General features: G+C 37.6%; 1 protein-coding gene across 3 annotated transcripts in view; it reads right to left on the reverse strand.

The window, feature by feature from the left end:
• TRPC4 (transient receptor potential cation channel subfamily C member 4) overlaps positions 1–22,840 on the reverse strand; it is an 89,432-nt gene that overhangs the window by 10,008 nt on the left and 56,584 nt on the right. For all 3 annotated transcript variants that reach the window (XM_031047712.2, XM_005147632.4, XM_031047713.2), the window contains 4 exons: positions 14,813–14,952; positions 9,730–10,043; positions 7,263–7,458; positions 5,416–5,610 (listed from right to left, as the gene is read on the reverse strand). In XM_031047712.2, the coding sequence (XP_030903572.1) occupies positions 5,416–5,610; positions 7,263–7,458; positions 9,730–10,043; positions 14,813–14,952 (845 nt within the window). The remainder of the gene's footprint in view (positions 1–5,415; positions 5,611–7,262; positions 7,459–9,729; positions 10,044–14,812; positions 14,953–22,840) is intronic.

The following is a 22,840-nucleotide window of genomic DNA, read 5'->3' on the forward strand; positions in this document are numbered from 1 at the left end:
ATCTGGCTTTAGCAGAGGTGAGTGACAAAGTTAACAGAACTGCTATATATATGTAAAGAGCAGCACACACTGTTATTTCAGACGTTTGAGTGCAGGAGATCTTTGTGGTAATAGCTAAAGAGAATGCTGTACACCTGGGATATGTCAAAATGTCAGAAAATAAAGATGTGCTGCAATCTGAAAGGCAGAAGAGCTCTGATTAACAGCAGAGCTGAAGTACTAGGAAGCAACACGTAACCATCCTGTCCTTTCTTCAAGCTGTAGCTGTGCTGGAGAAGCTGCCATCAGTGTGGTTGGACAGTGTGTTGCTTTGGAGAAAAAAACTGTCCCTTGAAAAAGCTCCTGTTGACTCTCCCACCCACTGCTTCAGCTGTCTCAGTACAAAGGCTGGCAGAACCACAGAGCTGACATTCAAGGAGAAGCAAATTAATCAGCTTTGTTCAGAGGCACCTCACTTGCCTGAAGACTCTGTTCTTTCCCATGATAATTTTGCTACAAGCAACACTGTAAATGGTCCCCACAAGCAACCGTGTCATACTTATTTCTACTGACATTTTTCTTCTTCATCCAAGTCAGTTAAATCCTTTCACTGGCATGTCTACTGTAAACTATTCTGAATCTGAACTCTTTCTTTACGAGTTCTGCCGGCATATAATGAACTTGCAAGTGTACACATATATATATTTTTATAGTGGATTGTTGGTGACACTTTTAATGCATCCTTGACTCATTCCTAGCTCATAATTCCTGTCTTTTTGGTACTAAAGTTTTTTATGCAGACATCATGCCTGATCCTCCATTCTGTCTATCATCTGTTTTGTATCCTCTAGCCCTGACTCAGATTTTGCATGCGCGCTATTGCTTTTTCTGCTGGAAAACGCCATAGTACTTCACCACTGATTAAAGCTTCCTAATAGGAAAGTTAGTATTTAAAGATTTCAAAATAAAATGTTTTGAAATCTAGGTTCTGCCTTACAAACAACATGACATCCATACATCCATATAGCAAATATAAGAAAATTAGCCCAAAACTGAGCCTAGTGTTTGGGTTTTTGTTTTTTTTTTTTTTTGTTTTGTTTTGTTTCCCCCAGGAAAGGAATCAGAGTACATAATGTGAAGTTGAATAATAAGAAATAGGTCCCAACAAAGCTTATCTTGTAGCTGTGAGGTCAGTATTATTACAGGGATTATTACAGTGACCTGGAGTCAGAGAGCTGTCAACTGAGATTTGTGAACAAAAGGCAAAGAAACTCTTAATTTCCCTTTGGTTCATAGGGCATAGAGATTCTAAATTTAATTTGTAATGCAGTTTTTTGGGACAATTGAAAAAGCTCTGGGAAACCAACACTTAGCTGTGGGTGAATACGTTTTTCAAAACCAGGAAAGAACACATTCCCCCAGGATAAGCTGAGATCACCATTCGTTCTCCAACTACTTAACCTCTTGGGGAAAATCCAGTGAGCAGCATCTGGTTTACATCTACTCAGACTGTGTGTAGACCTGACTGCTGGAGTAAATAATAGCTCTCACACTTTGATGGGTATGAAAAGATTTTCATGGAAATCAAGAGTGAATATTGCATACCCACATCTTATTTCATTTTGGAGCTTGGGTGCATAACTGTGCCTAGAAATCACAGTGTTCCAAATTCAGATAGCCCTAATGGGCCTTGTGTTATACCTGAGGAGCTAGCTGAAGTTTTATGAGTTGCACAGATGTATGGGCTGAATCTGCCTGGTCAGCCACAGTTACTCACTTTCTCTGGGCACCTGGGAGTCTTGTTGCTATGATGGCTCTTCTGGTGAGCCCTCTGCTTCACAGGGGTTTCAGCTATTCTTTCAGCTAAGTGCCTATTCTGTAAGAAACTAGCTATGAATATAGTCCTATTGGCTCAGATACTTTAGGATTTCCATTTTCTTCCATCAACATTTTTATTTTAAAATTTACTCCACAGAAATAAAGCAAAAATGTCACACATCTCTTCCTTGCCTATGTCCTCCACCCCCAAACAGTTCAGTAATTAGGGCTTCACATCACATAAGGAGTTTCAGCTGTTTTATTTCTGTTCTTCCAAGAGAGTACCTTTCCCCTTCAGGATCTTAATGATTTTGAGATGGAAATCTCTCCTATCAGAACTGCTCTGCTTGGGGTAAATAATTAAATATCCACTGGGTATTAACCTGCTTCTCTCTTAACCCAAGCCATTTGCTTTACTGAGCACCTGCTCCTTCTCTCTCCATACAGAAATACCATCCTGAAGCTGAAAAGCCCTTCCCAACAAATGCTTCTTCAAAACTGGTATATATTAATGAAAAAGTTTGGTTAGGAATTTAGTGGGGTTCTTTTTCCAACAAAAAAAAAAAAAAGAAAATTACATTTGGAAAAAATCCCAACCAGCTCTGTATATAGAGTCCCTGCCCTTTGACCTGTTGCTGCACCAGTTTTCCAAAATCCAAGCTGCTAATTTCTAGAAGGTGTTCTTTATGTACCCCTGCAGGAGGCAGTCACAGGAAATCTGAGGATGATCTTTCCTAATTCCTTTCCTCACCATGCTATTCAGCATGTTTCTGAGGGCACCTTGTCTTTTTATTATTTCATAGAGCCAGAAATTATTTAACTTCCAAAGCTGCAGTTTGAGAAGGGAAAAAAAAATGGAAAAAAAAATCCCTTTTCCTGGATAGAAAGTCTGACAGAAAATACTGTATTGAAGGATTTTTTTTTTTAATGTATAAGGGTATTCGGGATCTGTCTCAGACAAACATGGATATTGTATTAACCAACCCTAGATCCTCAGCTACAATGCACTGGCATTGCTCCATTAATTTTAATATCACTCCATCAGTTTATACTAGCTAATCATCCTCACCAAATGTTAAACAAAAACCTAGAAGCATTGCTCACTATCACCCTCACACAAGTACATTACTCTCTTGATTTTCTCTTTCTAATAAAATATTAGTTATTTCCTCCTGTTGGTCTCTGCATTTACTTCTTTCCCTTCCTAGATTACACAGTGATGTTTTATTTTCAGAATTCTTCACCATTCATGTTAGTTAATGTCTTTTAAGAAAAAATAAAATTCTATTCAAATCACTGTTTTTCTTTCTTCACTCCTTTTCTTATATTAATTTCAGTGGGTTATTTTTTCACTGTTTCTTTCTTGTAGTCTAGTACTGCTTTGTTTCAATGTCATCCTCACATTCGTAAGCTTCCTTTTCTGGCTGTTTCTTTCCTATCTACAAGTATGAGAGATAAGTGAACTTGTTTCTCTAAGTATATCTGGCAATTAAACTGAATGACAGAATGTGACTGGAGAATATGTAGGAAAAGCCTATCCCTATTAATCAACTTACCAAGAAACTGGAAAGAAATATAAATAAAAAGTCAATAGAGGAATGGTCCAGCAAAGAACAGTATTGTATCCCCTGGCTTCTTTGAAATGAATGGAAGTTTTGTTACCATGGTCAACAGCATGAACATTATAACCCTTTCTTCTTTCCCTTACCTACACATGAAATTCTTATACCCTCACATAATGCTTTGCTATCTGAGTTCTTAACAGACTTGAAAATATTTTTATTCACCAAATCCCTATAGTATAGGGAAAGCACCATTGTCCACATTTTACCACATAGAAAAATATGTGGTAAATATGGCCACATAGTTTTTTTTTATGTTGGAGCTGGCTGAAAGCAGTTCAGTGACTGAGGTACTGACTGGCACACCATGGGAAATGAAGAAAACATAACTAGAGAAATTTAGTTCTTAGTGGGTTAGGTTGTTGCCTGAGAAAAAACTCTGCTGCTGACTGAGGTATCTCATCTGGATAAAGCTAGGAAGGTCAAATTTAAGTCTGCTTTATCCACTGCAGCTACAAGAAAAAGTCTGTAGCTAAGATATTGCACAGTCATCTGCTGAATACAGGTGCAAGACTATTCTTGCTCCCCTTGTGTGTCTTTTTCCCTCTTTTGTTCTAAAAATTTCACTAACAATCAACATTATTACAATAGGGTACCAATGTGATTCTGAAATAACTCTAGCTTTAAATTCAAGTAAGCAATTCCAAGTAAATGCTATTACCTTTCAAAATGTGTTCTTTAATGGGAACAGCATTTTGTGAGAATGCGCTTAGGGTAAACCCATTTCATTACATGATGAGAAAGAGAGACAGACAATATAAAGTTCCTGTGTGATGTACTCTAGGTTACTCTGCTTTTGCAGGGGGGTTGGACTAGATGATTTTTTGAGGTCTCTTCCAACCCTTGGGATTCTGTGATTCCATGAAAAATACATTATACACAAATCTGTGGTTCATGATGTGTCAATGATACTTGAACTGTGACACTTGAGCTAGAGATCATCAACCACACTTGTGGGATTGGTAGACACATATAGATATTTGATCTCTTGTATTTTTATTGCTTTTAGTCATTCTTCATTATCTATAGATGAGGCACTCTCATGTCCCAGGCACAGCTACAGGTTGGGCAAAGAAGAGATTCAGAACAGGCCTGTGGAGAACGACTTGGGGGTGTTGGTCAATGAGAAAATGAACATAAGCCAGCAGTGTGTGCTCACAGCCCAGAAAGCCAGCTGTATGCTCAGCTGCATCAAGAGGAGTGTGACCAGCAGGTCAAAGGAGGTGATCCTGCCACTTTACTCTGCTTTCGTGAGACTTCACCTGGAGCATTGTGTGCAGTTCTGGTGTCTTCAACATAAAAAGGACATGGAACTGTTGGAACAAGTCCAGAGGAGGGCCACAAGGATGGCCAGGGAATTGGAGCACCTCCCGTATGAAGACGAGCTGAGAAAGTTGGGGCTATTCAGCCTGGAGAAGAGAAGGCTGCATGGAGACCTCATAGCAGCCTTCCAGTATCTGAAGGGGGCCTACAGGGATGCTGGGGAGGGACTATTCATTAGGGACTGTAGTGACAGGACAAGGGGTAGCGGATTCAAACTTAAACAGCAGAGGTTTAGATTGGATATAAGGAAGAAATTCTTTACTGTTAGGGTGGTGAGGCATTGGAATGGGTTGCCCAGGGAAGTTCTGAATGCTCCATCCCTGGCAGTGTTCAAGGCCAGGTTGGATGAAGCCTTGGGTAGTCATGGTTTAGTGTGAGGTGTCCTTGCCCGTGGCGGGGAGGTTGTAACTAGGTGATCTTAAGGTCCTTTCCAACCCTAGCTATTCTATGATTCTATGATTCTATGGTTCATATTGTCACTGTACAGAAATATGATGATGTGTTTTTCCGTCTAATACATTGACATGAATGCAAAAAATAAACATTCTCTGCTAGAAATATTCTCTAACTCATATGTGTGTTACTTGACAGTTTGGATGGTCTATAAAGCTGAGAAAGACTCACCTATATAGTGAAGAGGAGTACTGTAGGCCAAGTAAAACATAGGACTTACCCCTATTGTTCCAAAACTTTCAGGTTTTTTTCTAATTTTTTTCTTACAAAGGTGTCTCCATAACCATTTGATCAGATACCACAGAGACTTTGGGCTTGGTATGACATTAAAAGGAGTGGGCAGAGTTCCTCCTTCTTCGAAGTAACTCATCCAGAGTTTTGTTCGAGCAAACTTCCACTCAATGTCTGCATGATCCTGCACACAGGAAACACAACACCAGCACAGATGTTGCTTTAATTAGGGAGGTGAAACAAACACCAATAAAAATCTGAAAACTTAAAATTAGAACAACTTTGAACTATGAAATACCTTTTTTTTGTTAAAATTGAATTAATTTTCTTGTTAAAATAGTGGAATCATCTTTTGACAGGTCTTTAACACAAAGCAAAGCTACGCTACTTTACCTCAGTATACATACAATATATATCCACTTTTAACTTTTCTTTCATTGCTACAGGCTTTTAAATAAACAAAAGATAATTATAAGCAGAAAAATGCTACATTTCTGAAAGAGGTATTCTTTTTTATAATAGCAGCTTATCATTATTCCACACAGATCACTCTAATTACTCTGCCGAGTCGCAGCTTCAACAAATGTGTAGTTTCACAAGCTCCATTAGCAACTGACAGCCCCAGAAATTCTCAAATAGCTGATCCAACAAATCATGAGGCTACTTAAAACTGTTGAACTGAATATCTCCTTTTCCTTCTACTTCAGGTCTATATATTCAGATCCTGTTTAGGTTGTGGGGGTGTTATATATATATACATATGTTTTAATTTTATTTCTTTTGGATTCTCTATAATATTGTATAATTTTGAAAAGTTTGAAAAAAACAAAAACTAAAGTTCATGTAAAGACTGCTAAATGTAGCAGCAGAGCAAGGAGTTTAAATTTACAATATTGTGTTTGGATGACAACCATAGTAGCCAAGAACTTAAACTACAGGCCTAGTCCTAGCCTTTAATCTTTAATTAATCAAAACAAAAAAATTAGAAGTTGTAGTGGGAAAACCATTCTAATTGCAGTCTTAGTTTTGATGACCTAGTATGTTGAGATATTGTGTACCAGACTTTGCCAATCAGCACTATATAAACACATGTAGTCACTATTTCTTTTGTGGAAAAACTTGTAATTTCCTGATTAGAAAAAAAAATGGGGCATTTTAAAAATCTAAGACTATGAAGCTTTCTTTCATTTGTTTTCTTTCTGCATGATCATATTAGAATTACCAGATGATGAATCAGTGTTTATTTTCATTAGCCTTCTTAATAGACAGCTGAGAAATAAAAATAGCACAGTAGCTTTGGTAAGGATGAAGACAGGTTTTGTTGAAGGAGAAAAATAGAATGACTGCAAAAGGGAAGTCATGATCTTTTGTTTTAATTGCTAATGCACCCAGAATTGTCCAAGAAACTGTTATCTGTATATTCATGCTGTAGGAATATAAAAAAAAAAAAAATCAGGCTTTTAAAGGTTAATAAATATAATACATTAAAAATAAAGCAGAGACAGAACAATCTTTGGCAGGGTCTCTTTCTCAGTACAGCTTGGGCAGGGCAGCAGCTCCTGTCACTTGCCAGCAGCTTTAGGTCAACCTTAACCCATAAGGTGGCTTCTGCAGCAGGGCCACCTCTTCCTCATTCAGAGTTGTGGGGAAATTCCCCTCTGCCCAATCTAACAGGGGTCTGGTTTCTGGGTCCTTCCAGGACAGTGCAAAAGAATTAGAATGAATCAGATAATTTGTCCCAATACCCTGTCTGTAAAAAAGGTTTATTGCCAGAAAAATAGGATGTAGGAACAGAGAGAAGGTATGTATTATAAATTATCTAAGGATACAACTTACAGCAATTAGTTGGTAAGAATTATTCATCATGGCTATTAGCATGTTGAGTAGAACAACCAGGGAGATTACATTATAGGTACCAAACATGGTGGCCCCAACAAATTCAGTAAATTCATGCCTTGCTTTCACATTGGTCACATAGAGATTGATGAGTCCAAATATAGACCAGAATAATGACTGCAGTGTTTCAAATAATCTGAAAAACAAAACCCAAAAAGACTAGTTGTATAATAACAATACGTGTACTTTTCAGATTGTTCAGGTTTTCCCCAAACATACAAAAGTCTGTGACTTGCTTGAAATAAATGATACTTATCACAACATTCACAGAATATCTTTCTAGGGAAATGATGGCTTGATGTTTCAAAACTGAACTTCTAGATACACAATACTGAATCTATAAATAAGCCTGCGAGTAAAAGGCTGATCTTGTACAAACTTCTGAAGGATAACATAGTTTTAAAAATCTTATTTTAGACACCTGCCTTTGAAAGCATTTTGACCCTTTGCCTCAACTGTATAGGGTAGAATAAAGATCCAAAAGTAACTCAATGGTTGTGTTTAAATCAAGATGTTAAAACAATTACAGTATTCTCATACATACTTGGTGTTGTCAGTTTATGCAATTTCTGGTTTGTGTTGAGAGCCACTGAGATAAAAGGAGTTGTATAATTAGAACAACATTATTATCATTAGCATATGTTTTGTTTTTCCAGGAATGGAGGCATTAAAAAGACAAACATGCTGCTCAAATGAAACTTGTGCTTTTATAAATAAAGTATACAATACTCCCTTAGAGAAGCTCGGAACAAGAGCTATGAAGCCAAATTAACAACAGCCAACTTCAAAAAGATTCCTCTGCAACTAGACAGTTTGACATAATTTTACTTTTATACAATGTTCAGCTACACTATAGTGTCATAAGGATGGGTTCTGGTTAGACCCTTTACTCATGAAAAGTTTGGAGCAAGATTTTCTTCTTGCCTGATCCCATATGCTGGTATTAATTGGAGTGAGTTTTCCCCACGGCCTCTCTCCTGCTCCTTCACCCTGACACCAGGAGCAGGTTACTTGGACAGGATGTGTGGGCCACCAGTGCTGTCCCCACTGCACCTGGAAAAGGGAGGCTGCTGAACTGTGGGGACTTGTAGCACCCTGGGCAGTCCTGCATGCAGGGACCTGCTGTCCCAAAACATAACCCTTCAAGTCCTTTTCCCACCAAGCGCTATCATCTGTGAAACAGAACTTTATCATGCAACCCAGTACAGTGCTGTTCCACAGAAAAATCTGAAAGCGCAGTATGATTTTACTTATAGTAACTCCAGGTCCTGAATCTCTGTGCCTGTAGTACAGTGTACATGAGTGACAAAGTACTGCTCTGGAGTCTCTGGTATGGTTTGCACTTGCCTGACCATGAACTGAACAACCACTATTCTTCCCTGCTCAGCTGCAGAAAAGACTCTGCAGAAAGATTCAGGATGGTTTGCTTAACATCATCTTCTGTCACTACTGACAGTAAGTCCCCACTATTTCCCAAATATTGTTTCCATAAATATGGAGCTCTAAAAAATTTCCTTATGCCTTTCTGTTTAGATCACACAAAGTTTAGAACTGCATAAGATGTTATTAATATGCAAAATAAATACATATGCCCGAGCAAAGTGACTTGATTAAGATGATGTAAAAGGTGCTATTTTTATAAAGTTATTTACTTTGAGAATGAAGCCATTGGTAATAAACATATTATAAAAACAGCCTAGATATGATTCATAGGAGGTAATAAGGAACAAGTATTTATATTAGGATTTTGATTCAAATTGAAAGTTGAAAGATGAGATAGAGTATTAGTATTCATTTGGTAGGGTTTTGGAAGTATAGATAAACTACAGAAGAGAGTGAAGTAAAATTGTTTGTCAAGTGAAAACAAAAACTAAAAAAAAAAATAGAGTTTTAACCAGAAATTACAATACAGTATTTGATTGTGTGGAGTAGACTCAGTTTCAGTAGAAGACTGGACGGAATGTTTTTTCATGCCTCAGCTTATCACATTTACAAAGAATCTTCATGCTTTAGACAACCAGACTTATTTAATGCCCACAAGTAGACATCACAGAAATGCAGTGCGACAGCTGCCTGGATAAGCAAGCTCTGATCTAGTGACCTTTTTCTCTTAATTCTAAACATGTACTTCCTAATATCATATTATCTCCCACTTGTCTTTATTTTATCTTGTTATGTTTTGAGATATCATGATTTTTACAGACTTCACCGTAGTATGGGATGAACATCATTACAGATTGATTTAATGCTAATATTTATTTTTTTGTCTTAGGGTAACTTTAGATGTGTCTGTCAGGACACCACTGTAATACCAATAGAAACAGACAGCCTCTTTCCCGTAAACAACATCTAAGTGATTAAAATACTAAGGACAGACAGGGAGGATAGAAATGGATCAGCCACTTACGTTGAAAATGCATTATTCTGCTTTTCACATCGTATTCCTTTGCAGTTGCCAGGTTCATTTGTCTCGTAGTAGAAGTAAAGCTGGTTCAATCCATTTGCAAAAGCTAGCAGCACAAGGCAGTATATGAAGAGAAACTTCAAAATGTCCAGCAACATTCTTCCCAAAGATATCTGCAGAGGTCCCAGGTGAGAATTTGCAGTGAATAATGAGATCAAGCGTAGGGAGCTAAAGATGTTTGCAATTGCAAACAGGGCCTCGGCCACCAAGGTTGGATGCCACATGTCCCAGCTCTCCCGTGGAACTAACCCACTATACTGAAAACAAGAAGAAGGAAAGAAATTACTCATCTATTTTTATGCATAAACAAATATGTCAGTTTCTTTATAAATTCTTCAATTAATTTGCAGATAGCACAATAAAACTCAATGTCTTTTGGAAAGCAACATGCCTTCAGGACAGGTTTTTATTTTAGCAAAACAAAAAAATGTGCAGTACTCATGTACTTGTCTTTCATTTTACCTGCAGGATGGTCTACAGTTTCTAGTTCTATGCAAGTCTAATAATTCTCTCCCAAAGCAAAAGGAACAGTTTTTGAACACCTGGGGTTTTATAATTATAGAAACTTTCAGCTATAGAATCGACAAATTATTTCTTTGGGGAACAGTCCAGATATGACAAAGGTGGATAGAAACACCCACAACCTCGGCAAGATGGAAGAAAACATTTAATCAAGGAATAAGTATATCACTTAATCACTAACACTGGACCAATGATGAAAAAGCTATTTATTAATGAACCATGGCAAACTGCTTGTGTGTCTCATTTATTGAAGAGTCTGATCCCTGGAATTGTGACTCTTTACTGTTCCAGCTTTACAAAAAAATTCTTGAAGATGTTAGATGTTACTTTGACCTGAGGCTTAACTCCTGTGGAAGACTTATTATTTATTTAGTCCCATTAATCTGTTTTACAGAACATATCAGAATAAAGAATCTATGCTACGAAGTCCTCTGAAATGATGGGATGCTATAATATGAAGCAGATTTTAAAGAGGAATCATACTGCAGTCTGTATTTACCTGTTGCAGACCACCCAGATGCATCCATAGTATGTCCTCAGTAGTAAGGAAAAGCACTCATCTGTGTCACTAGGGCCAGATGAAACAACATAATCTCTGCTTCACTCACCTTCCAAAGAAGGTGACAGCTCAAGTGATTTGAGACCAGCTGAGGAACCTGGACATACATAAGTTTATGGGACCTGACAAGATCCATCCTAGAGTCCTGATTTAGTCGGCAGGTCACTCCCCATGTTACCTGAAAAGTCAGTCAGGTAAAGGCCCTGGTGACAGGAAGAAAGGGACTCTGGGAGCTGCTGACCTATCAGCCCTACCTCTGTGCCTCAGAAGATCATTGAACAGATCCTCCTAGAAACTAGGCTAGGGCACATGTAGAACAGAGAGATGTTTCAAGACAGTCATCAAGGTTTTACCAAGGGCAAGGCCTGCCTGACCAACCTAGTGGCCTTGTATGGTGGAGTGATTACATCAGTGGGCACGGCTACTTGTCCACTACTATATCAGCTACTGATGTAATCTATCTGGAATTTGGTAAGGGCTTTGATGCATCCCCCACAACATCCTTCTCTCTAAACTGGAGAGATGGATTTGATGAGTAGATTGTTCAGTTGATGAGGAATTAGTTGGATGGTCACATATATAGCTCAATGTCCATATGGAGATCAGTGGCAAGTGGTAGTCTGCCCTGGCACCAGTACTGTTTAATATCTTCATCAAGAACACAGACAGTGGGACTGAGTGCACCCTGAGCAAGTTTGCAGATGACACCAAGCTACATAGTATGGTTGACACACTCAAGGAACAAGTTGGCATCCAGAGGGACCTGGCAAAGCTCAAGAAGTGGGCCCATTTGAACATCATGAGGTTCAATGGCAAGTGCAGGGTTCTGCACCTTGGTCAGGGCAACCCCTGGTATGGACACAGGCTGGGTGATGATGAAAGGATTGAGAACAGCCCTAAGGAGAAGGACTTTTGAGGTACAGGATAAAAAAACTGGACACGAGCTGGCAATGTGTGCTTGCAGCCCAGAAAGTCAATGACATCCTGGGCTGCATTAAAAGTGTGACCTGCAGTTTGAGGGAGGTGGTTCTGCCTCTCTGCTCTGGTAAGATGCCACCTGGAGTACTGCACCCAGCTCTGGAGTCCTCAATACAGAAAAGACACAGACCTGTTGGAGTGGGTCCAGAGGAAGGCCACAAAAATAATCTGATGGATGGAACATCTCTCCTAAGAGGAAACACTATGAGAATTTGAGTTGTTGAGCCTGGAGAAAAAACAACCCCAAGGAGACCTCATAGCAGCCATTCAATGCTCAAAGGAGGCTTATAGGAAAGATGAGTGCAGACTTTATAGCAGGGCCTGTTACGACAGGATGAGAAATAATGGTTTTGAACTAGAAGAGGATAGATTCAGACTAGATATAAGAAAGATTTTTATTTTTTTTCTTATGAGGGTGCTGAAACACTGGAACAGGCTGTCCAGAAAAGATGCCCATCCCTGGCAGTGTTCAAGGTCAGGTTGGACAGGGCTTTGTGCAATCTCATGGAAGATATCCCTGTCAGTGGCAGAGGAGTTGGAATGAGATGATTTTTAAGGTCCCTTCCAACCTAGCCCATTCCATGATTCTATGAAAAATATGAGATGTACTTATTTTATCTGAATACTGGCAATGAAACATATGACTTTCAAGTTGTATTAGCAGTTCTCTCATCCTGGAATGATATTCTTACACAATTCTGTCATCTGCTGTAAATAATATACATCTGCTTAACTACTATGTCAGTCAGAAAGCTTTGAATGGGCAATAAATATTACATTTTCCTCTGGGAACATTTATCACACAGGACAGGAGTATAAGGGGATTCTCATAATTTTACACAAGAGAGATAGTTAAAATATTTTCTTAGGTGCCTTGAGCTAACTTATAGAAGACAGAATCTATTCAAGCACTAGGCTTATATACTGGGTTTAATAAACACAGAAAAGCTTTATTTTAGAAAAACCTATCTTGCAAAGTTTAGGAAGTTAATATAAAAAAATTAAATCAAAATGTACTGGTTACATTTGGCACCCTCTCAATCTCATCTGGCGTAGAGGTGGAAAACTCTTGCATGTATTTGAAGGAAATGTGGCTGGGTATTAAATTAAGCTTGTATTATTCTGTTCATTACAGCATCATGTGTTTCAACTGACTACCACAACTGAAGCTCTTTTAAGAAACAAAAAAGTATTTGGGTGCAACGTTGCATATGCAGTAAAAAAATAATAGCTGCAGAACCAAAGTGCTTTATGTATTCATTATGATTGGAGTGCAGGCACTAAGTTAGAGTGTAATGGATGCACATTATCCCAGATACTGTCACCTTGGAATTTGATTACCTTAAGCAGAAGCTGTCTGGAAGATGAAACGATATCTTCTAATTAATATTATTCTAAAGTGAATAACTGTCCATCTCCAATGATTTGGAAACATGCATTTTCAATGAGCTACTTGCTTTGTTACATGGGACAGAGAAATTATTATTTTCCAGTTACTTTATGATAAAACATCCTTGTGTGTAAAAAGGCACTTCATCAGCTTTAAGTCACAGCTCTCCTCACACTTTTAGGCACCTCACACTTTCAGACACCTCACTCTTTCAGACAACGGCTCCAAATTTCATTGAGTGAGAAGACTCCAAAAGGTTTGCAGCTAGAGAGCCATCACACCAAAACTTTTGTCACAGGAGGAGAATGGTGTGTCAACAGATCACAGGCCTTTGCTCATCCTGCCCCTGATCGATTGACATGTGGAAGCTTGTAAATACACAAGATAATATAAATCAGAGGTTCCTCTTCTCCTCTATACTTATGGCAGGGCTGCAGGAGGAACAGCTGCTGTTTGAGTAGAAGGAGCTCTAACAAGCTACTTGACAGCTGTCTCCTATTCCTAGCTAAAAGGATCTTGGCAGAGGAGAGAGTCTCTGTCCATGCATACAGAGTAGCTGGTAGTAGGGAACTTGAAACACCTGAAATATAATGCTGACCACAGTGGCCAGTAAAAATGGGCTTGTTTTCTTTACTTGAATGTGACAAGAGCTCCATGACAGATGGCAAGAAATGCTTTCATTTCCTTTCAGATATGGCTTCCTTGCAATTTAGACCATTTTTGATTAAAATATTTTATTTTATGAGGAATTTCTATCATGATATGGATTCATGTTGAATACATACAAAATGCAACATACAATCATACCATCATAGAATAGCTAAGGTTGGAAAGGACCTTAAAATCATCTAGTTCAAAACCCCTGCCATGAGCAGGGACACCACACAGTAAACCATGTCACCCGAGACTCCCTTCAACCTGACCTTGAACACTGCCAGGGATGGAGCATTTATCATGTTCCGTGGCTTTGGAAAGGAAGGCTATTTTGCTGTAGTATAAGTCAAACAGTGGGAATATAAAACTATTAACAAAAAGTCCATGAAAAGGATGGAAAAATAAACATATCGAGCCTTAAGTGACCATTTTATCCCATTCAGCTTTACTTTTTCAAGTTGCATATATCATGAATTTTCAAAACAAAGTTAAAATCCTGCTCTTCACCTTTTTTTCTTTTTTCTTTTTTTCTTTTTTTTTTCACCTAATTTTGAATAAATACTTTTCTTGTAGCCCTGTCTGGAAGTTCTACATGATATATAAAATTCTGTTAGGTGCAATAATTTCTTATTGAAAACCAGGCAAAAACTAACACAGAACATATTTTTGTGCAAACATTATTAAATATTACCAGTGATTATCCTTTTCCAAGAAAATTACAGTATGTCTGCTCAGGATCAAACAACAAAAGATTGCCTCATCCAAGAATAAGGAAGTATAAATCACAATGTTTTCTTTGCTCTTATCCTAGTCTAGCTTCTTATCACTTCAAAGTCTGAGAACATTGAAATACAGAAGAAAGTTTGAAGAAGCCTAATTTCATTTATCTTAAATATTTTGCCAATTTTTAAAAAATACTTTACCTTTGAAAATGCAACAATTTTCAAGGAGATTGTTGCTAAGTACAAGGAGTTCATTACAAAATCCATAAGGTTCCACCAATCATGAATGTAGTCCTGTAGTCCACCATCCCACATCTGTTTAATTTCACCCCAAATAAAACCTGTAAATAGAACATAATTAATTAAGCATGAATATTTAATAAAAAAGGCTGTGACTATTCTAGACACTTATTTCACGATGGATTGATTCTTCTTACACTAATTATAAAGGGAAGTTGGATAAGTGCTCTAAATTACACATCCAGTAAGATGAAATTTTATCTTCCCATCAATTTTTCCAGAATTAATTTGTCAGCCAAAATAATAATAATAAAAAAAAATCATCTGCTTATACAAGGGCGATTTCTTTGGCTTTCGTCAATCTTTGCCCCATTACACTTATCTTAATAAGTAAAAAAATGGTCTTAAAACCAGACAACTTTGTCCTTGATTATCTGCTGCCATATATCATTAACTAGAGAGTTTATGACTTCAGGAGTCAATCCTGCACACTATTTCAGTTAGAACATACACAGTAAGTAAGAGAATTTCTATTGTTATTGCCAATGGTGAAGTCTCCCCTTTGCATAGGAAAGAGTAGTTTCTTCAGTGGAATATATATTTTTTTCTTGATTCCTTCCTTTGGGATATGAAGGAATGTGTGCAGAGCATGCATTGTGATGGACACAAAGTGATACAGAAATATTAAATCCCAATGGGAAATTTTGCAAGTTGTCTGACATGAACTTGGTATAAAAGTTCTAGAAATAACTGTGCAGAGATTCTCTAATGCTATAAACATTAAAGTATCTCTGAAGAAGTTATGTCACATTATTGTATAACATAGTACACTAAACCAATATGGAACATTCAAATGCATACTTTATATTATTATCTACAGAGCTCTTTTGATAAAAATACTAATAGAACTTTCAATTTTTCACAGTCCATTATTTTCTTAAAGGAATTTCTTACTTTTGTCCTCATTAAAGGAACAAAATTCACCACAAAAGGGAGCAATCTCTCAGATATAGATGTTGAGACCAGTTAATTCAACAAGGCTTTTCTCCACCCACTTATCGCATGTTCATTTAGAAAATATTGAAAAAAAATTGTAGAGGAGACTGTATATAGAGTCCTGCATCACTCTAAGGTTCAAGGCCTAATTTCACCTTGAACCTTATACATGTTATCTCAATGGTCTTTTAGATGACTGCATGGAAAACTTATGCCTTCTCTCAAACATGATACCTAACAAGTGATTTCTGGTCTATTTTTGTTGTGCCAGGTAGTTTATTGAGTTATTTGGAAGATAGGAAGGGGATAGATGGGAGGAGTACAATTTCATTTTGCAACATTTTGGCTTGAGCCTTTCTGTCTCCTGATTGCTTTCAAAAGGAAAGGTTCCATTTCTCACTACTTTCTCCCCTCAAACCTCAGCACACATTCCCATCTAGTTTCTGTCATGATCAATAACCACAAGCCTCAAGAGTCCAGCAACATTTATTTTCATAGAGTTAATTTGCAGCCATGCCACCACCACTATTTCAGCATTCTGCAGAGCTGGGGGAAGACATTCTAAGAAAGAACCAGGCTGATTACAACTCTATCTTTAGGTTATCTGATAAAACCAATATACAAAATATAGCACTGTTAAAAAGGCAACATTTCTTTTCAAGCTACAATCAATTGTGATGAGTCACCGTGAGAAAACAGTTGAACATTACTACATGGCAAGGACCAATATCCACAATCTCTACTGTTGCTATTAACTGCCCAAGTGCCATCACAAAGTGAATATACCTTCACAGGGCTACCAGCAGACTCCTAACTGCCAGCCTGTTTCAGCTTGTTAAATGGCTTAACCACTTACTCTTCAAAGAGTTGGTTACTCCCAACACACAGTATGAACATGATGACAGCAGGGAAGGTTGCCCCTTTCCTTCACAGTTCCCTCAAGCCTTCAACATCCAGTACATATACTTGCAAATACTGCTGCTTGTTCTTCCACTAATTTTTAGAAATAACATGTTAAGCATCATCAGGTCATCAAAGCAGATGTTTTGTGGGCTGCAATGTACCACTCATATTTCAGACACTGCTCTAAATCATGCTTGTTCCACCTGCAGAATGTCAAATAAAAACCAGCATTGTGCCACAGGAGCCTGAAGAGCCTGAGGAGACCTGGCTCCAGGTTCAGAGGAGACCAACTCTCTGTAAGATGGATATGGCCCTTAAGCCTCTGTGTTAGAGAACAGTTCCTTGTTCTTTTTTATTTTATAATACAGATGTAGTGCCAGGATCTTGACACTGGGAAGACTGCTATGGCACAGAAAGCAGACAGTTGCATTGATAGAACTCCAAATAAAAAGGTTCTATAGAAATAAATACACACATTCATAGAATTAAATAAACTCTTTTGTAATTCATCACAATTAAGCATTTCCTTTGAAACATGATTTAAAAACAGAGCAGAAATAGCTTGGGATGATTAATAACATGAATACTTAAGTGGGAGGCTGTAGGTTCATTAAAGTCTTCTGCCAAGACGTTCCATGATTCACAGCCAGCCAAAGAGCTGACACAACTGCAACAGGGCTGTTCCCCGCAATAATGTTGCTCAGCATTAAATGCTTTGATAGCACTGCCTAAAATACAATAGAATTATGTACAGATTGAAAAAGAAATGCTGACTAATGCTTCTGCATTTCGTCTGTTTTTGTCTGTAAGTGAAAAGACAGGCTGTTTTTCCAAGCACTTCCTGGGCTTCAGAAAATGAAATGTAATTGTAAAGTTGATGTTAACAGAGAAATACTGACCTACTACAGAACGGTGGAAGTGAGTATATGGCTATTGTAAATTTGATCATTTTGAGTTAGAAAGAGAACTAATCCAAACTACCAGCAACACTGAAGTCATGTGGTAGCCGAAAGTTCTGAGTATACTTTGATATTGGAATACAAGTGGTTCTAATTTTTTTTCCTTTGTTCAGGACATCTTAGATGCTCATCTTGATGCAGGGCTTGTTCCTTTCAAGCAAATCTTTCGAGGTCCCTTCCAACCCTTGGGATTCTGGGATTCTGTGAAATGATAATGGAAAACTGGAAATCCTACATTTTGTTGGCTGCAATGGACATGTGATAGTTTAGTCTTGTTTTTGCCAGGTAAAGCATCTAAATGCAAACTCCAAACTCAAACAGTTACAGAGATCTTACAGGACTGGAGAACTGGAACCTAGGTGGACTGATGGGTGCTACGTTTGTGTCAGACACACGGTCCATGTACGCACAGTAGAGCTTCCCAAACATGCCTTATTTAAGGCAAAACTTTGAAGGTACCAAGTTCTAAGGCTTGATATTGCCAAAATTCAGAACTTCAGGGCAATCTCACCCTGAGATGATGAGCACCAAGGTCAGTTCTTGCAGGTACCAGTTCTCTATGCGGAGGTATCCTGAGAGGTTCTCAACTGGAGCAATGAATGCTGGAAGAACTGGGATTTCTTGAGTTCTGTAAATCCTCCCAAGTGTGCCTGAATGATTATCCTAGAAAAGTGTACTCTGAAATCTTGGACCCTTTCAGCTTTGCTGAAGACTTCTCTAAGGCCTGGTGAGCTTACATGATAGAGCTACTCTGAGCAACAAACCTCAGGGATTCCCAGTTGTGCTGTTTAAGATTAATTTATGGTCACATAGACAGAGATCTTGAAATCTTGTTTTAGATCATAATAACATCTTTTTGCAAGCAGGTAGAGTCAGGTGGGTGGAAAGTCAGTCATCAACATCCAGAGATGAAGGCAGCATTGACTATGTGACGTTGCACACCTCCCTTTTCTATTTAGAAGACTTATGGATAGCTGGACACAACCTGACTTTATTATCTAAGGAGTCTTTTGGACAATTATAAAATATGACCTGACATGATGGAAGAGGAGAAGACATGAAGGGACCTGTCTAGTAGGTGCATTGTTACAGGTAGGAAAGAAATCTAGATTCCAGGCATTGCCTGCTTATTAATGTGCAAAAGCAGCGATACTATCACATGGTGACAGAGCTCATGTCAGAGCTACATGCCCAGCAGCAAGAAAAAAGACTTCTCAAGAAAACAGAGGGAATATCACCAGCCTGCACACAGGTGTCAGGGAAAAACTGCTAAAAGGAACCAGCTAAATACAAGGGGTAGATCTAAAAGCAAGAGCCTTTAAGCAATCAGGCTGGGAATAAGTTCATTGCCCAAAGATCCAGATTTCCTGGGAGAAAACAAGCATCTCCAAGGCAATACTCCTGTCACCTGCAGATGGGTCATTCTTCACATGAATTCTTCTGACTGAAAAGCAAGCCATGGAGGATGAGGTTAAATTAAACAAGATATCTAACTTCCAGATGCCTGTATTTAACTGAGTTAAATCCATTCAGAGCAGATTTCATTGTTTTAGCTGGATCATCTTTGCAATATTCTGGTTGTCTTTTTGCTCTGTGTCCTTCCTATCTCTTCATACCAGATAGATTTCACACCTGTCTCTTATACCCTTACCTATCCATTCCCCATCACCCTGCTGTTATCATTTATTGCCACTTAAAATGAAATCATCAACCTTATGCACCTCTTCCGTCTCATTAATCAAGGACTTATACTGAAAAGTTGAAGGTAAGGCTTTCAAGCATCTGTTGCATTGTTTATAACTAGATAATGGAGCAGTAAAAGAGAAGCAACAGCATGGGCATAAGATGATAAAAACAAATTTCATTAAGCACCCCGTGGTTTTAATGGAATTAAATAGATATAAATTGAGGGCAGGAAGCCCACAGACCACATAAAACCCTGGGAATTACAGGAAAGGTTTCATATAGCACTATGAAGTATTATACATGCAAGCTGATCAATGCAAACATTTGACTGAAGTCCAGTTTGCCTGATGCAAGAAAGGAACTAAAAGAGTTCAGATAAAGTTGGATAAAAAATTGGAATCTCTGTGCTAAGTATATATTCTTTTTTTTTGCAGTAAACATTTCTGAATATTGATGAAAAAGGTTCTTTCTTTTAAAATAAACCCTACATACTGTAAAAACAAATTCTGCCTAAGCCAACAAAATGGATACAAATTGAAATACTTCTTACTGAAAAAAAAAACTGCTGAAATAAAATACAAATTTTCTTAGAAAAGATACCATCTTTCATTAAAATCACACATAGCACTTTAAAAAAATCTTTAAGAATTGAGTGTTGGATATCACATACAACATATTATTAAGGAGTAGATTTTTGTTTAGGTAGAAACATCAATATATATACACTGGTAAGATCAGCTTTTATTTTATACACTTATGTATAGACTTAGATTTTGAAGTTGTATTTCCAGCCTTGAAATCTCTGGATATTAGATACAGAAATGCCTTTTAAAACATGTGGACCTGCTTTTCTGTTCATAAAGTAAGAGTCTGTTGGCAAACCTTGCAACTTTGAGCAGAACAGCAGCTCTATACTCTTACAAATGTTCTCTGTCCCTTTGGATAAGACTCTGGGTTAGACACAGTATCTTTTTGTGCAGACTGGCAGGTAACTTTCAGATGGTAAAAATTTTACATCTATCCTGATTGTTCCATTATCAATTCACAGTTACCTAGACCTATAATTTTACTTCTAAAGAACTCATCTCTCATTCCCACACAAAAGAAACAAACAAAATCAAATAACTGCCCTATAAAATCCATTAAAATGTTCTAAGAGAAAAAGTCTTAGTTTCATCTTATCTAAATTCCTATCTCGCACTGAATCTTGAGTAAGTACAAAAATAATTTTCCAGCAGCTGTGGAAATTCACAAAAATGTTATACCATCTCCACAACACTGCCTTTTGTTATTTATAATTATGGTTAAATCTCACTGTAAATAATAACATCAAGATTGTCAAAGAAAAATATGAAAGGCAGTATTTTGTACTATATTTATATTTAAAAGGATTTGTGGACCCCTAGCTAATTTTGGCCTTACCTTTCCCACAAAAGGTTGGTTGCTCTGTGTTATTTTTGTCCCTTACCAAGAAGTGATGGGAAGCAAGAGGTTCCTCAGGATCAATGTCTGCATGCCAAGTTCAACAACAATCTTTTAATATGTTTCTTAGAGAACATATTTTCACTGGACTATGAAAACAGTTAACTGATAAACTCAGCTTTGCGCTACTACGTGATCTACAGATTTTTCCAGATAGAGATAAGTTGCTAATGATCTAGAGCTCTCTGAAACAGGAAAGTCGTTCCAGGGAATTCAGTGATCATTGATAAGACTTGAAATATTTCTTCTGTTTTACACCTGGACTGATGAACTGAACTCTGCTGAATGTAGAGGAATCCTGGAATAATTAATCTACTCCCAATATCCAGGGCACATTTTGTTAACAAAACACAGCTATTTCAAAGGAACATGAATGAAATCAAACACACACCTTCTGCTTTCTCTTGGGTACAGGGAAGTGGCTGTATGGGAGGGGAACAACTGTGCACAGTGTCCGGATCTTGTGTCAGGTGAGGCAAAGAGTTGGTAATGAGATAACCAGAGGAGCCATTTATGTCCCAGCTGTCTTCCCAGAATAGTTATACTTAAGCAAGCCAAGTCTTGCAATTGCTGATTTAAATTATCTGTGCACACAACTCAACATTGAGAATACTAGGCATCTAACCTCAATTCACTCTTTATCTTCAGTTTCTTAACTGTACAATTTAACTTAATTCCTTCCCCCACAGAAGCAGTGAAGATGAGTTTAGTAATACCTCTGGAGCGCAGTGAAAAGGTAATAAAGAACACAAGTCTTACAGAGCATCTGAGCATGTTGGATGAACTATACTCTATCAGAGCTGGGAGTGCTCAGTGCTAATTGTGTACCAGCAGTGAACATCTTGTGTTCAAGGAAAAGTATAATTTCTAAGAAACATTGATCAGCTGCAAATGAAACTGGTCTAAGCCTGGCATTGTGAATTATGGTATTATATATGTATATTTCATCCACTATAGAAGGGAAGGTGGAAATGGTTTGGACAATCAGTACTGAACAGACCCTCAAATATTTATAGATTAGTGTCATCACCTAGTCCAATAGCACTGATTTGTTCAGTTGCTTAAGTATTTATGCTGTAAGGCATCCATGTAAGTGGGATAGCTGATCCCTAAACCCAGTACCTTTGGAAGAGAGAGTACCCAGTATTTTCAGACAGCACACCTTCTTCCATAACTTTACTTGAACAGCAAAAGTCTGACTTTCAGAGTACTACTATATATGCCAAAAGCAAATATATGCAATTAGTACTTATTTTTTTAAGCAGTCATTTGAATTTCCATTGCAAGATGTTCTGAAATGCAAATGAATTGTAGTTCATTATTACAGTGGAAGACTAAAGGAGATTTAACCTTCTACATATATCTTAACGTTATTGGCCTTTTTTCTTCTCCATTTTTTTTTCCTTTTTAAAACAGGGTTTTGGCAAGGAATAGGAATATAAACCAAGAAAAATTTTTCAGTGTCCTGGAACGTGTACAAAAAAAACCCAACAATTGTAACCCTGGATTAACTGTTATGTTCAATTGAGTTGAGTTCAATTGGCTAGTGGGGGTAATAAAAATCAAATTAATCAAAGATGCTTATCAAATCCATTTCAGGTTAATGTACCTATGCCTTCCACAAGTGGACTGTAGATGGCGATGGTTTAGTTGACACAATCTAGAAAAACATGAAAGATAGTTTATTTTTTTTTTAATGCTTAAATAATAGTATCCAGCACCATTTCAAATGCCCTTCATACCCAAGATGGCCACTCCATGCATTGACAAAAAATGGTACAGGCTTCCTGTAGAGCATTTTTCATAGGTATAACCTCTCTGTGAGTATATCAGTCATCAAAAATGGGACCAGATATCTCTTTGTAGGTACCTGAGTTGCTTTCTTCATGTTTACTTTGATTTAATCTCCTAATTCATAACAATCAAACTACCTAAATGCCTGAGTCTGGAGTACAGGGATATG

This window comes from Melopsittacus undulatus, chromosome 2 (genome assembly GCF_012275295.1).
Source record: "Melopsittacus undulatus isolate bMelUnd1 chromosome 2, bMelUnd1.mat.Z, whole genome shotgun sequence".
NCBI classification, from domain to species: domain Eukaryota; kingdom Metazoa; phylum Chordata; class Aves; order Psittaciformes; family Psittaculidae; genus Melopsittacus; species Melopsittacus undulatus.